This window comes from Aegilops tauschii, chromosome 3, assembly GCF_002575655.3.
Source record: "Aegilops tauschii subsp. strangulata cultivar AL8/78 chromosome 3, Aet v6.0, whole genome shotgun sequence".
In the NCBI taxonomy this organism is placed as follows: domain Eukaryota; kingdom Viridiplantae; phylum Streptophyta; class Magnoliopsida; order Poales; family Poaceae; genus Aegilops; species Aegilops tauschii.
The window spans coordinates 6616463-6629888 of record NC_053037.3 but is presented as its reverse complement, the minus strand read 5'-3'; the positions used below and the strand labels follow the sequence as shown (position 1 = coordinate 6629888).

At 47.8% G+C, this 13426-nt stretch overlaps 1 protein-coding gene across 1 annotated transcript; it reads right to left on the bottom strand.

The window, feature by feature from the left end:
- Positions 1-8472: 8472 nt before the first annotated feature.
- On the bottom strand, positions 8473-9853 carry LOC109738397 (E3 ubiquitin-protein ligase SINA-like 10). Its single transcript, XM_020297496.4, has 2 exons — positions 9487-9853; positions 8473-9387 (listed from the first exon to the last, which is right to left on the bottom strand). Exons 1-2 carry the CDS (start codon positions 9706-9708, stop codon positions 8677-8679), a joined length of 933 nt encoding a protein of 310 aa, XP_020153085.1. The 5' UTR covers positions 9709-9853; the 3' UTR covers positions 8473-8676.
- Between the last annotated feature and the right edge of the window lie 3573 nt (positions 9854-13426).

Genomic DNA, 13426 nt, shown 5'->3' with positions numbered 1-13426 from the left:
CCGAGGCACCCTAAAAGCCTAAGCTTTCATTATTTCGGTTTTTATCGACACCGAGGCACCCTAAAAGCCATGCATTAGTCACAAGTACGCCGGGGCACTTGATCCTACTTAATTAACTACTAAGATACCCCGGCCCATGCATTAGTCACAAGTACCCCATATGTCCTATTTTTAGCAAAGTCATGCTAAAATTCACGGAAAATTTCAGCATGACCTTTGCTGAAAATAGGACATATGGAGTACCCGAATTTGCTGGAACGGAAGTTAATCGACATTCCGGCAAACTCAAGGGCCTCTCGGGTGGACAAGGCAAAAAAGGCCTCCATCACAACATGGAAAATACATTGGCATGTGAAGAGGTGAAACAATATATGCATCTCCAAGCAGTATCATATTTGTAATGACTGAAAATATTTACTTCAGGAAATATTTACTACTGTAGTTTCTGTTACAAAAAAAAAAAGACTGAAGTTTGTCCTAGCTATATTTCAGGATGATTTTTCAGTTGCTCATGCTTTTTACAAATTGTAGCTACTGTTTTTTATACCTAAACAAAATTGCCCTAGCTATATTTGCAGGTCTTGATATATTTTTCTTATGGACTTGGTCAAATTTGAATAAGGACAAAGCTAGAACTTCAATTAATTTGGAATGGAGAGAGTAATCCACAATAGATAAACTGAAGCATACTAAATGAAGACAAGCTCTTGGATGCTACACCTTAGTTTTAGAATAGACAAACAGACACGTTCTAACTTCTAATGGAAAACATGGTTAGATAGATGATTACAAATTGCACATGAAAGAACAGGGGTAAATATTGTTAACAGAAGACAGCCAAACAAATATATTGCTCTTTATGAGGTTATGAGGTTACAGAGTACAAACTTAACTTGAGAATGACAGTGTTCAAAATAGTCAATGAAGTTACAGAGTACTGAACATAATTAACAGAAGTTATTTTGATGGTATATAAGAATATTTATGGAACAAACAACATGAAGATAGCTGCAATCTTAAACAAAAATCAAAGCACACTTGTCTGTAAAAAGCTAACAAACTATGTGATGCTTCCAGCTAATATGTTCAGAGAACAGGAGCATGAGAAAAAATAACAGAAACTATATGATTTAACTGGTTTCAAAACATGAAGTCCTAAAAGCTCTTGTTTTTGACTTTGCATCCACTGATAAAGAAGAATCAGAGTAGTGAGCAAGACTGTAAATGTTCTGAAAATTAAAAGAAAAGAGAGATTGCATGTTCATCTTAGCTGCAGTCCTGATCGTGAGAAGTACATCCTATACGTTTTACCAAGGGAACAGTAGGGATAACAGAAAGTCACTGTTGTCACTGTCCTAGTGAAGAATTTTGTGCTATCTACCTTCTTGGTTTACCCCCTAGTGCTTCGATACATATGCAATTACACAACTGAACAGTAGTATGCTGGTTTTACTTACATGAACAAAATTTATGTTGGGAGCAGGGAGTATCCCTGCTGTACGTGTCAGAAAAAATATGGTTGATTCTAGAGCTAAGTTGATACTCCAAGAGGTGTTCTACGCATGGGAGCTCCATTTAAATCAAACATAGTATGCAGTTCCCAAACAAAATGTACTCAGGAGTCCAAAAGCGAAGTTCAGAGACAGATTGTTGTATTAGGAGCAGAGAGGGAGAGGTGGGAAATGGAGGCGGGGGTGATTTGGATGGGGTACCTGCGGGCGTAGAAGACGGGGGCGTCGTCGGGGACGAAGACGTCAATGCTGTGGATGTTGGTGGTGGTGCGACGAGGTCCGGGAGGCGACGAGGTCCGGGTGGTGGTGGTGCTCCGAGGAGACGAGGAGAGCGGCGCCGAGGAGACGAGGACGACGGGGCGGCGGGGCGGCGGCGTCGGGAGAGGAGAGGGCGGCGTCGCGGCGTCGGGGCGTCAGGGCGGAGACGAGGACGACGGGGCGGCGTCGATGCGGCGGGGCAGCGGCGTCGGGAGAGGAGAGGGGAAGGGGATCGAGGGCGAGGGCGAGGGAGAGAGAGGGGATAGGTTATCCAACAGGTACATCCATACTAATGGCGCACCTCACCCTGGTGCGCCATAAGTACATCCATACTAATGGCGCACCTCACCCTGGTGCGCCATTAGTATTTTTTTTTGATTTCTGCTCGAGCCAACAGGTTATCTTCCACCTTACCTGATCCACACCAAGTTCCCTCTACTAGCTCGACTGGTCAGCAGCCAGTTCTCACACCAGGAGGTCCTGGGTTTGATTCCCAGGCTCCACAATTTTTTTTATGCATTTAAAATGCTGTTTGATATTTATTTGTGTTTAAATATGTTCAAACTTGTTTAAATCATAACAGTAATATTTTTTTATAAGACAGTAATAATTTTTTAAAAAATATCATCAAACAGTAATGCCGGTGGAGCGGGGGAGGGTGCGCGGGGTGCGGGGGGCCGGTGGACCGGGGGGTGCTCGGCGGCGAGGGGGACCGGATCTGGCGAGGTGGGATAGCTAGCGATCGAGATGGAGGGGGATCGAGATCGAGTGTCCATGAAATTTAAAAATATTCATGATAGTTCAAAAAGTGCCCATGAAATACAATCGAGAAATGAAGGCTACGATTTAAATACAATCGATCTTAGCTAGCTATCTGTTCACAATCTTCTTGCCCTTCTTTTTCGCAAATGGAGTTCTTCTGTGGAACGGACGTCCTTTAGGTAGGGTGGTCCTGCTTCTTCTTGTGGTGTATGCTGCTACTTCATCATCGTCGTCATGTTCGATTCTCGGGTCGCCGTACTTGTCGAAGTCTTGCTCATTGGCTACTCCATCCATTCCGATGATCTTCCTTTTGCCTCTCCTCACGACAACACGACTGGGCTTTGACGGGTCGGTAATGAAGAAGCATTGGTCCACTTGGGAAGCCAGTACCCATGGCTCATTTTTCGCGGTGACGTTTGCGCCTGCGGTCTTGGATTTGGCTTCGGGTATAACCATGGTGGTGAAATACCGGTCTTCTTTTAGGACGCTCTTGGCCCATCTGACACGGAACATCGGGACCTTCTCTCCAGCGTAGCTCAGCTCCCAGATCTCCTCGATCCTTCCGTAGTATCTGTCCTTGTCGTTACCGGTGTAGGATTCCATCGTTACCCCGGAGTTCTGATAACCATCGCTCTTCATGTCCTTGGCCTCGGTGTAGAATGTGTAGCCGTTGATATCGTACGCCTCATAGGTCATCAGGTTGTGCTCGGCGCCCTGTGACAAGGAGAATATGAGTTGTTCTAAGAATCCTCATGTAAAGGGTACGACAGAAGCTTCTGCTTGAACCAACGCGTGAAACATGAGTTGTGCTCTTTGAGTATATCTCCGTCCGTCCTCTGTTGGCCTCGGTCATTGTACGTCTTCTTAATAAAGGTTTTGTGCTCTACCACCCAAGGATCGACCACGTCTATGTGTTGTAGCGCGACTAGGTTTGCTCTTTCAAAGTCAGCGAGTCGACCCTCGAAGTCGACATGCATTTCGCGGCGACCCTCACGGTGAACCCATCCAGCGAGCCTGCCGAGGTGCCTGTTGACGGGCAGACCAACGGGGTTCTCGATGCCTAGATAATTCGTGCAGTAGGAGATGCACTCTTCGGTCAGAAAGCCCCTGGCTATGCTTCCCTCTGGACGTGACATGTTGCGAACGTATCCTTTGATGACACCATTCATCCTTTCGAACGGCATCATGCTGTGCAGGAACGTCGTCCCGAGTTGGATGATATCGTCCACGATATGGACCAGCAGATGCACCATAACGTCGAAGAATGCGGGCGGGAAGTACATCTCAAGCTCGCATAGTATCACCATGATCTCTTCCTGTAGCCTTCTGAGTTGCCTCATGCCAACAGACTTCCGAGAGATGACGTCGAAAAAGTTGCATAGGCCAAATAGCGTTTCACGGACGTGCGCGTCCATGATCCCACGGATTGCAACTGGAAGTATCTGCGTCATCAGCACGTGACAGTCGTGAGACTTCATCCCGCTGAACTTCAGCTTCGCTAGGTCTAGGTATCTGCTTATCTTCCCCGCGTAACCGTAAGGAAGTTTTACTCCTACGAGGCAGGTGAAAACTGCTCGATCTCCTCCTGACTTAGAGTGAAGAACGCGGGAGGGTAGTCATTTTCGGTCTTCTTGGCCTTTTTGCCTTTGCGACGACTTTCCGTGTCCTGCTTCGCCTCATCATCATCATCATCATCATCATATATAGCGTGAAGCTCCTGCCTGATGCCCATTGATTTCAAGTCTGCCCTTGCTTTCGGCCCATCTTTGGTCCTCTCTGGCATGTTGAGCAGGGTACCAAGCAGACTCTCGCACACGTTCTTCGTGATATGCATGACATCAAGGCTGTGAGGCACACGGTGGATCTTCCAGTACGGCATGTCCCAGAAAACAGACCTCGTTTTCCATACCTTCAGCAGCGGCTCTGGCGCCTTTCGCTTCTTTCCCGGCTCTGGCGCCTTTTGCTTCTTTCCCGGCAGTGGGCAGTCTTTCCAATTTTTCAACAACTCGTCTATTTCCTCGCCGCTCCTCGTACGCGGGCGTCCTCGGGGTTCGGTTTCACCATCGAATAGATCCTTGCGTTTTCTCCACGGGTCATCGTCGTGAAGCCACCTTCGATGTCCCATGAACACGGTTTTCGAAGACCCGGGATCTCTATCTAGCTGGCGATACGTTGTGTCATCCATGCACCTGACGCATCCAGAAAATCCGTGGACCACCTGCCCCGCGAGATATCCGTAACCGAGATAGTCGTGCACCGTCGTGAGCAGTGCGGCTCTCATAGGGAAATATTCTTTCTCTGCGGCGTCCCACGTATTGGCTGGCGTTTTCCACAGCGTGTCAAGCTCCTCTTTCAGCAGCCCCAGATACAGATTGATGTCGTTCCCTGGTTGTTTCGGTCCTTCAATTAGCATACTCATGTGAATGTACTTCCTCTTCATGCACAACCAGGGGGGAAGGTTGTACATCCACACAAACACAGGCCAGGTGCTATGTGTGCTTCTCTGGCTGCCAAACGGATTGACTCCATCGGTGCTCACGCCCAGCACGATGTTCCTTGGATCGTTCCCAAATTCTAGGTCTTCGAAGTTCAACGCTTGCCACTGGCTCGCATCCTTAGGGTGACTCAGCATCTTGTCTTTTTTATCTATCTCCGGATCATTTGCGTCATCTTCTCGCTTCTTCTCCTCCCTATCCGCGTGCCAACGCAGGAGCTTTGCTACCTTAGGGTCCGCGAAATACCGCTGCAGACGAGGAGTGATCGGAAAGTACCACACCACTTTTCGAGGAGCTTTCTTCCTCTTCTTGTATCGAGTGACGCCGCACACCGGACATATGGTAGACTCCGCGTGCTCGTCCCGATAAATGATGCAATTGTTCATGCACACATGGTATTTCACGTGCGGTAAATCCAGAGGACACACGATTTTCTTCGCCTCCTCCAAATTGGTCGGGCACTTGTTCCCCTTGGGAAGACGTTCGTGCCAGAATGACATGTTCTCGTCGAAGCATGCGTCGGTCATTTTGTGTTTTACCTTCATCTCCAGAGCCATGAGCGTTACTTTCAGGCGGGTATCCTCGGGCCTGCATCCTTCATACAATGGAGTAACCGCGTCTAACTCAAGTTGATCCATCTTGGCTTTCTCTCGGGCGGCAGCTCTTGCGTTATCCGTCTGCTTGAGAAGCAGCTCTTGAATATGAGGGTCCTGCACCCAGCCCATCGATGGTCCAGCGTCGTCTGCTCCGCCGGCATCATCATCTTCATGATCATGCCCGTCGTCTGCTCCGGCATCTTCCTCATCATCATGTCCTGCATCTTCTACATGATGACTGTGTACAGCATCACCGTCGTGATCATCTCCTGGGGATTCTTCGTCTTCTCGCCCGCCCGAGCCGCGGTGGTTGTCTTGCTGCCCTTCCTCATTTCTTGCCCGGCCCCCATGGACGACTTCGTAGTCATCTTCATCACCTTGCCACCGATAGCCATCCATGAAACCACGCAAGAGCAGGTGGTCCCGCACCTGCCAGGATTCCGGGTCCGCAATAAGGCTCTTCAGCTTGCATCTTCGACACGGACATCTTATCTCCGTCTCGTTCTTTTGAAGCATCTCGGCCTTCGCGGACCTCAAAAACCTATTCACGATGCCTTCGGTCATCATGCGGACCATGGTCGCCTGCGGGGTAGAGCAAAACGATATTTTAGAACCAAGAAAAAATTTGGCATGACTTTCCCTAAAAATAGGACCAAAAAGAATGCTTAATGCCAAAATTCTCGCCGAAACGGAAATGAATCAACATTCCGGCAAAATATTGGCAACTATCGCATTTCAAATACCGGTACACCTCCAAACACAAACACATATGCAACACCACAAACATATGCAACACCACGAACATACATAGATCTAGCTAGGCCATAAAAAGTGCATGTGCACATTGTTGTAGGGAGAACAACATAAATATAGCTTCCCCCCTTACTTACCTATCAAAACAAGGTAATTTAACCACTTAAATTGAATGAATCTATGGTGGAAATGAGGTGAAAAAGAGGAGGCACCCGAGACAAGGAGGAGGTGGAGAGAATGAAGTGGGGAGAAAGTGAGTGTGGGTAGGAGAGGCTGTCCAAAATATCTTGTTGCTGCCCACTTACTAATGGCGCACCAACTCTAAATGCGCCATTAGTAATCCAGGTTACTAATGGCGCACCTTCTGGTGGTGTGCCATTAGTATGTTTGGACAGGCGCACTAGTTAAAAAAAAATTTGATACTAATGGCGCACCCTGGGCCAGGTATGTTTGGATGCGCCATTAGTATGTTTGGACAGGCGCACTAGTTAAAAAAAAATTGATACTAATGGCGCACCCTGCGACAGGTGCGCCATTACTAGTTACAACTAGTAATGGCGCACTGTGTCTGGATGCGCCATTAGTATGTTTGGACAGACGCACTAGTTAAAAAAAAAATTGATACTAATGGCGCACCCTGGGCCAGGTGCGCCATTACTAGTTACAACTAGTAATGGCGCACTGTGTCTGGATGCGCCATTAGTATGTTTGGACAGGCGCACTAGTTAAAAAAAAATTGATACTAATGGCGCACCCTGCGCCTGGTGCGCCATTAGTAATTTCAACTCTAATGGCGTATCAGAATGTGGTGCGCCATTAGTATATACTAATGGCGCACCGCTTGTCTGGTGCGCCATTAGTGTCAATCCCATCTATAGCCCTTTTTCTAGTAGTGACTTGATTATATAGTATATATACATAATTCTTGTCATGTAGAATTAAGATCTACCTACCTGGCTATTTATTTCAGTGAAAATACCAAGTTTCTGAGGATATATGAGCGCATAGCTTGTTCCGTAACATATAAATCCAATTGACATGGCTTAATTAGTACATTGCTTAAGAACAAGGTTGCGTCCATTGGTGGCAAAAGAGAAATATACTGCAAGGATAATATATACACCCTTAAAAGATTAAATTGGTGAAGGTCAGTATTTCAAGGTGCCATCGGCGCCAAGCAAAGGAAGACAAACCTATAATGCACCGTCTGCAATCGTCAAAGGCTATAATAATGTTCCATGCTACATAGATTCCATTACATGCCCCCTTTTTAGTGATTGAGATTATTATTTAACCAAGTCTGCTGATTTCATTATCATAGTATATGTTTCCATTCTGTGACTGAAACTTCTTAATTTCACTATTCTTTTAGTTTGTTCAAAACTGAGCAGTCCAAACATCTAATTCACTTTAATACACTAATCATGATCTGATTGTTGCAGTCTTAGATTTGTTTTTCCCTATGTGTGTGCGTGTAATGCAACAAAGTTCCATTTTCTGGGCAGTAGCAATGAGCATTTGCAAATCCACCTTCATGTTTCTCTTTTCTGTTGGTTGCTGTCTTGCTGATGAACTCGTTGCAGCCATACATGTCGTTTGAACATGGCACTTTCATGGCGTCGATCAATTGCACAAGTCCGGAGCAAGGAGTAGCTACTGCTTTCGCAACCGAGAACACAAAATTTGCCCAGCATCACTACATACATACCCGACATCAACAGAGGACACAAAAGAAAAATTAACATAACAATCAGCAGCAACAACAAAAATGGACAATAAACCAGCAAAATGCACAACGGTGAGCAATGCGCCTCCTTGATCCTTTCATCAGATCGGAAATTCAGTCATAACTGCTGCATTTTTATTTTTTAGCTTCGACAAACACACCGACAGTTAACATCCTACAAGGTCCCATTTAGTAATCCTGGCAACAACACCAGCAGCCGAGCAAGCCTAATAGAATCATTGCAATGTATGCCACCGAAATGCTGATCCACCGACATTATGCCTCTTAAATGTGTGCTGTCTATATGCAAGATCCTAGCTACATTCAGCTTTGACAAACAAACAATCAAAGACCTGCAGCAGTCAAACAAGTAGAGTAAAATGATCAGCTGCATATATAGCCTGCGCCATACATTGGCAAACATTGCCATGGACAGAATCAATCAAAGCCCAACCAAGGTCCAACCTTTAATCACTCCAGTTCACTACCTTCGATCACTACCACCAGTTCACTACCAAATCACCAATGTCCAACCATGGTAGATAAGGGATAAAGAAGCGAAGCTGGCAAGCCAATCAGGCACGGGAACGGGGGCTCCTGCTCGCCCTGACCTTCACCTCCTTGTCGATGCGGAGACGGATGACGATCCCTCCTCCTTCCGGCGCCGGCACGTCGGACGGCACCGGCAGGTACCTGCCACCCGCGCCCATGGCCGCCTCCACGGAGGGCACCGCGCAGCTCTCCACCTTGCCGTCAAGCATCTGGACGTCCATGTGGCCGGTGTCCGTGTCCACGGGCGCGTGCACCCACACCTTGCACCTGTACCAGCCTTCCTCCTCCGCAGGCGCGGCCACACGCACCACCTTGACGCCGCGCTCGCTCGCCACGAGCAGGAACAGCCGCTCCCCGTCCTCCGCGGCCAGCAGCCGCCGCCCCTGCTCCACCGCCTGCATCTGGACCTCGAGCACGGACCCGTAGGTGATGTCGGTCACGGGCCAAGCGTGGCGCTCGGCGAGGTGGCCGCGGAGCGCAGGCGGCGGGCCGAGGAAGCCGCATCCGGGCTCGGGGCAGCGGCACGGAGCGTGGGGGCACACCAGCCGGTGGTCGCCCGCCATGCAGTACACCACGGAGCTCCCGCAGCCGTACGCCTGGTTGGGGCAGGGCACCCTGACCGCCAGGAGGTAGCGGTCCGCCCCCTCGTCGCGCTCGTACGCGCCGTCGCACGCCGGGCACTTGTTGGCGTGGTTCGCGGCGCAGGGGCCGCACGCCGCGTGCTTCGCCCGGCACTGCGCAAGAAGCAATTTTGTTTTGTTTTGTTGAAGCAAAGCAACCACGGCACCAATCAAGCAAGGACGGGAAGGAAAGATGATCCATTTGTGGCGTACCTGAAAGACGGGAGGCTTGAGGGGCAGGGAGCAGAGAGGGCAGTCCAGCAGGGACTTGTCGAACTCGACGACGATCTCCACTCGCGGGGCGGCGGCATTGGCGGCGGCCACCCCCACCATCGCTCCGGTTTCCTCTTCTTCCTTGACCTGCAGATCGTCCTCACCGAGAGTCATGTCGGCCGCCGGCGACTCAACCCTCGCCTTCTTGCCGCCGCGAGCCATCTTGTCTTGGTTGCCGGAGCAGAGGAGGGGAAGGGGAATGCGGCCGCCGGCCAGGGTGGGAGGGAGGAGGGGAGGGGAGAGCCTTGGTTCCCAGAATGGGGGTGGTTCAGGCAGAGGAAATGGGTGTGCAGAGCTCTTTTGCCTCAAATGTGCCTCCTAGGCCTAGCCATGGGTGGGGTGGGGAGTAGTCAGCCACGTGAAGGAGAGAGACATCTTTCGCTTCTCCCTTTCAAATTTTGAAACCTGGCCCGCGAAATGCTCTTCGTTTTCATTTTCATTTTCGTTTTCGTAGGTCATTCTTCCTGCTCGCGCAGTTGGTAGACAAAAACAAATGCATCTTTTTAATAAATTTGGGAAATATTACGCCGTTTTGATTTTTTTTCCAAAATTAATGCAGCATCGGCGTTAGCGAAGCCGATTGGGTTCAATTGGTCACGCTGAAGCCGATTGAATTTCTATCGATTTTGTCGAAGCCGATTAGGATTCACTCTGCTTCCGCGAAGCCGACTGGCCAGTTGGCTAGGGGCTGCAGCTCCAATCCGGTTTAGTATGACTATTTAGCACTAATTGGTTTTGGCGAAACCAATTAGTTTCTATTGACTTTGGCAAAGCAGACAGTTGAATGCAATCATTTTTTTAAATCACCTTGACAGCAGCCGCGGTAGCCGACACGTGGCACAAACCACTACGGGACCAGGCGGCAACTGCGTTTCCCTCTACCATAGTTTCTCGCTTATATCTCCCGCCATAGTTTTTCGCTTCTGAGTTCCCGCGTATATCTCCTGCCATAGTTCCCCGCTTCTGAGTTCCCACCTATTCTTTTCTTCTCAACCTATAAAACCCCCTCCACACCAAGGTGGGTAAGCAGTCCAGTGTAGTCTTGTAGTCTCATCAAGATGTCTGATTTTCCTTTTGATCGTAGTTTTCACCCTAGTATGTCCCAATGTCTTCTGCGTTTAGCCGGCGATGTGAAGATAGACAATAGAACAGTTCCATGGGACGAACTCCTCGGTACTAACACCTTACTGAATGAGCTGGGTCACGCATTAACTATGTGCGGGTGGCCTTAAGGACCTTTGAGGAGATACGGAAAGAACTTCCCAGGTTGCATGGAAGATGGAAGAAGCAACAGCATAAGAGTGAATCATACCTAAAGTATGCACCAGAACATACTTTTTTATGGAGCTCTGACTGCGAGGAAGAAGACGATATCTTCATGCCGAGCACCAAGGCCAAGACTACCGCATCATCGAAGGGCAAGAGTTCTGCATCGTCGAAGGGCAAGAGTTCACTAGTAGAAAAACTATTTTACGTGAGCAACATTAGTCCCGATTTGTCAATGGACCGGCACTAATATGACCATTAGTGCCGGTTCCAACGGCTAGGGGGCGGGAATCATTAGTCCCGGTTTGTAAATGGACCGGCACTAATATGACCATTAGTGCCGGTTCCAACGGCTAGGGGGCGGGAATCATTAGTTCCGGTTCGCATTGAACCTCTAGTACCGGTTCGTGACACGAACCGGGACTAAAGGTGTGGTGGCAGGCTTGTGTCAGGCTGGGGGGCCACTGGCACATTTAGTCCCGGTTCGTGTCACAAACCGGGACTAGAGATGCACCTTTAGTCCCGGTTTTTGTCACGAACCGAGACTAAATATGCTCCTATATAAACCCTTCGTCCAGCCCGCGAGCTCTCTGTTCTTCCCCTTTCCTCTCCTCTCTGTTTTCTTCCTCTCCTCTCGAGCTCATCCTCCATTTTTTGCGAAAATTTGTCAAGATTTGAAGGCACCCCATCCATCCAAGTGTTCACAAAGGTTAGCAACTTTGTCCTTCCATCTCTCATTGCTAGATTAGCTCTTGCAATGCTTTATAAGTATAGTGATTTGTGGGTTTAGTTTGGGAGTATTTATATGTGGTAGTTTATTTGATTTATATGCAATTTGAGCTCAAATTAACTTCTTAGTTTGCATATGTAGGTGTGGTTTACTTAGTGAAGCATGTGATTGTCCACTCTGACAGTGAGGGAGAAAGCAATGAAGATGAGGAGGAGGAGGAAGAGTCCAGCGAGGGGGGAGGAGCCAGGTGCGGACGTGGTGGTGGAGGTCGAGGACGACAGCGAGCAGGAGGAGCTGGTGGTGGAGGTGGAGGACGACAGTGAGGGGGGGTGGCACAGCAGCTGCAGCTGCCTGCCTGCCGACGACCTGTACATGGTGGCGCCGGGGATCCCGCAGCTCGGCGATAGGAGCATGCCAATCGAGGCGGAGACCTACATCCGCGTCGGCATTCGCCACTCTGACCGCATCAAGAAGATGAAGGAGATGCAGAAATGAAGAAATGCAGTGAGTGTCAGCGTTTAAGTTCAGTATGCTTTTGCAGTCAGTGTTTAAGTTAAGTTATGTACTGAAGAACTGCATGTGATGTACTGAAGCAATGCTTGCCTTTTGCAGTCAGTGTTAAGATAAGTCAGATGGTTGCCTCTTGCTGTTTAAGTTGTGTTTAAGCAATGCTGAACCTGTTATGTACTGAAGCTATTTAAGCAATGTCAAGTTGTTATGTACTGGCAGTGAACTTGTTATGCAGTGAGATGTTTAAGCAGAAATGTTTTCCTCTCTATTGCATTCCACAAAATTATAGTAGCAGAAATGTAGTAGTGTAGTTTACAATCTGAAATTGTGCCTCAAAAGTAGCAGAAATGTTGTGCCACAATATTACAACTAGGCAGAGCAGAATGTTTTAATCAAATGGATGGCCCTTTCTTAGCATTTAGTGCCTCCTTGTATGCAGCAAGGTTGAACACACAATGTTGTGGAATTCTGGGTTGAGAGCTTGGCTGTGAGCATTGTTGAGATGTAGGCTCATTGATAACACTAATGGCATGGAAGCAGGGTAAACCTGACAGCTGCCAATACGTACATGAGCAAGTCCAGAGCTGCAAGTTAACAGTAAATTTGAATTTCTCATTTTCTTGCACTTCAAATCCATATTTCCCATTCCACAGCACATGACAGAAACTTGATCTCCTTATGTTTTGCTTTAGTTTTTTATTTGAAATGTTGGGCATATAGTTCCTTTCTAGTTAACTGACTTCCCTCTATTTTCTTGTACCCTCACCATAATTTTGCACCTGATTCACTCAAGCATGGAGACAATAGCAAGGTACCTAGCTAACAAGATGTAGTTGTTGAAAGATTCACACATGTTGTTATCAACTGAATCACAATTAGACCCCAGCTTCATGTGGGCCCTACTCCAATGAACTGGATCAGTGTTCATCATATCTTTTGCACCCTCAATAGTAAATTGTGCTAGCCTTGCCCTGTTGTAGTTGAAAATCACTCTGTTTGGTGATTTTGCACATCCCAAAACCTTTTCTGAAGATCATGGTCTAGGTTATTTGCATCTCATAATTTTCTTTCACCACAGCAGCCCAAGCAATAGGATACATCTGGTTATTTGCATCTCTTCCTATAGCACACAACATCTTTCCATAGCAAGCACCTTTAAAAAACAACCATCAAGGTCTATAACTTTTCTACAGCCTGCCAAGAAACCTTTCTTCAAGGCATCAAAACACATATAAAACCTTTGAAATACATATGACCCATCCTTTTCATTGTGGTCCAACTTTACTGCTGCTGTGCTTCCAGGATTAGTTCTCAGGAGCTCTAACTGATAATTAAATAATTTGGAGTACTCTCCTTCAGTGGAATGCAATAGTT

Bases quoted from the DNA above. Each gene is read 5' to 3' on its own strand.
- LOC109738397 (XM_020297496.4), bottom strand. From the start codon at position 9,708: ATGGCTCGCGGCGGCAAGAAGGCGAGGGTTGAGTCGCCGGCGGCCGAC. The intron at 9,388-9,486 runs GTACGCCACAAA...CTTCTTGCGCAG, and splicing joins TCAAGCCTCCCGTCTTTCAG to TGCCGGGCGAAGCACGCGGC.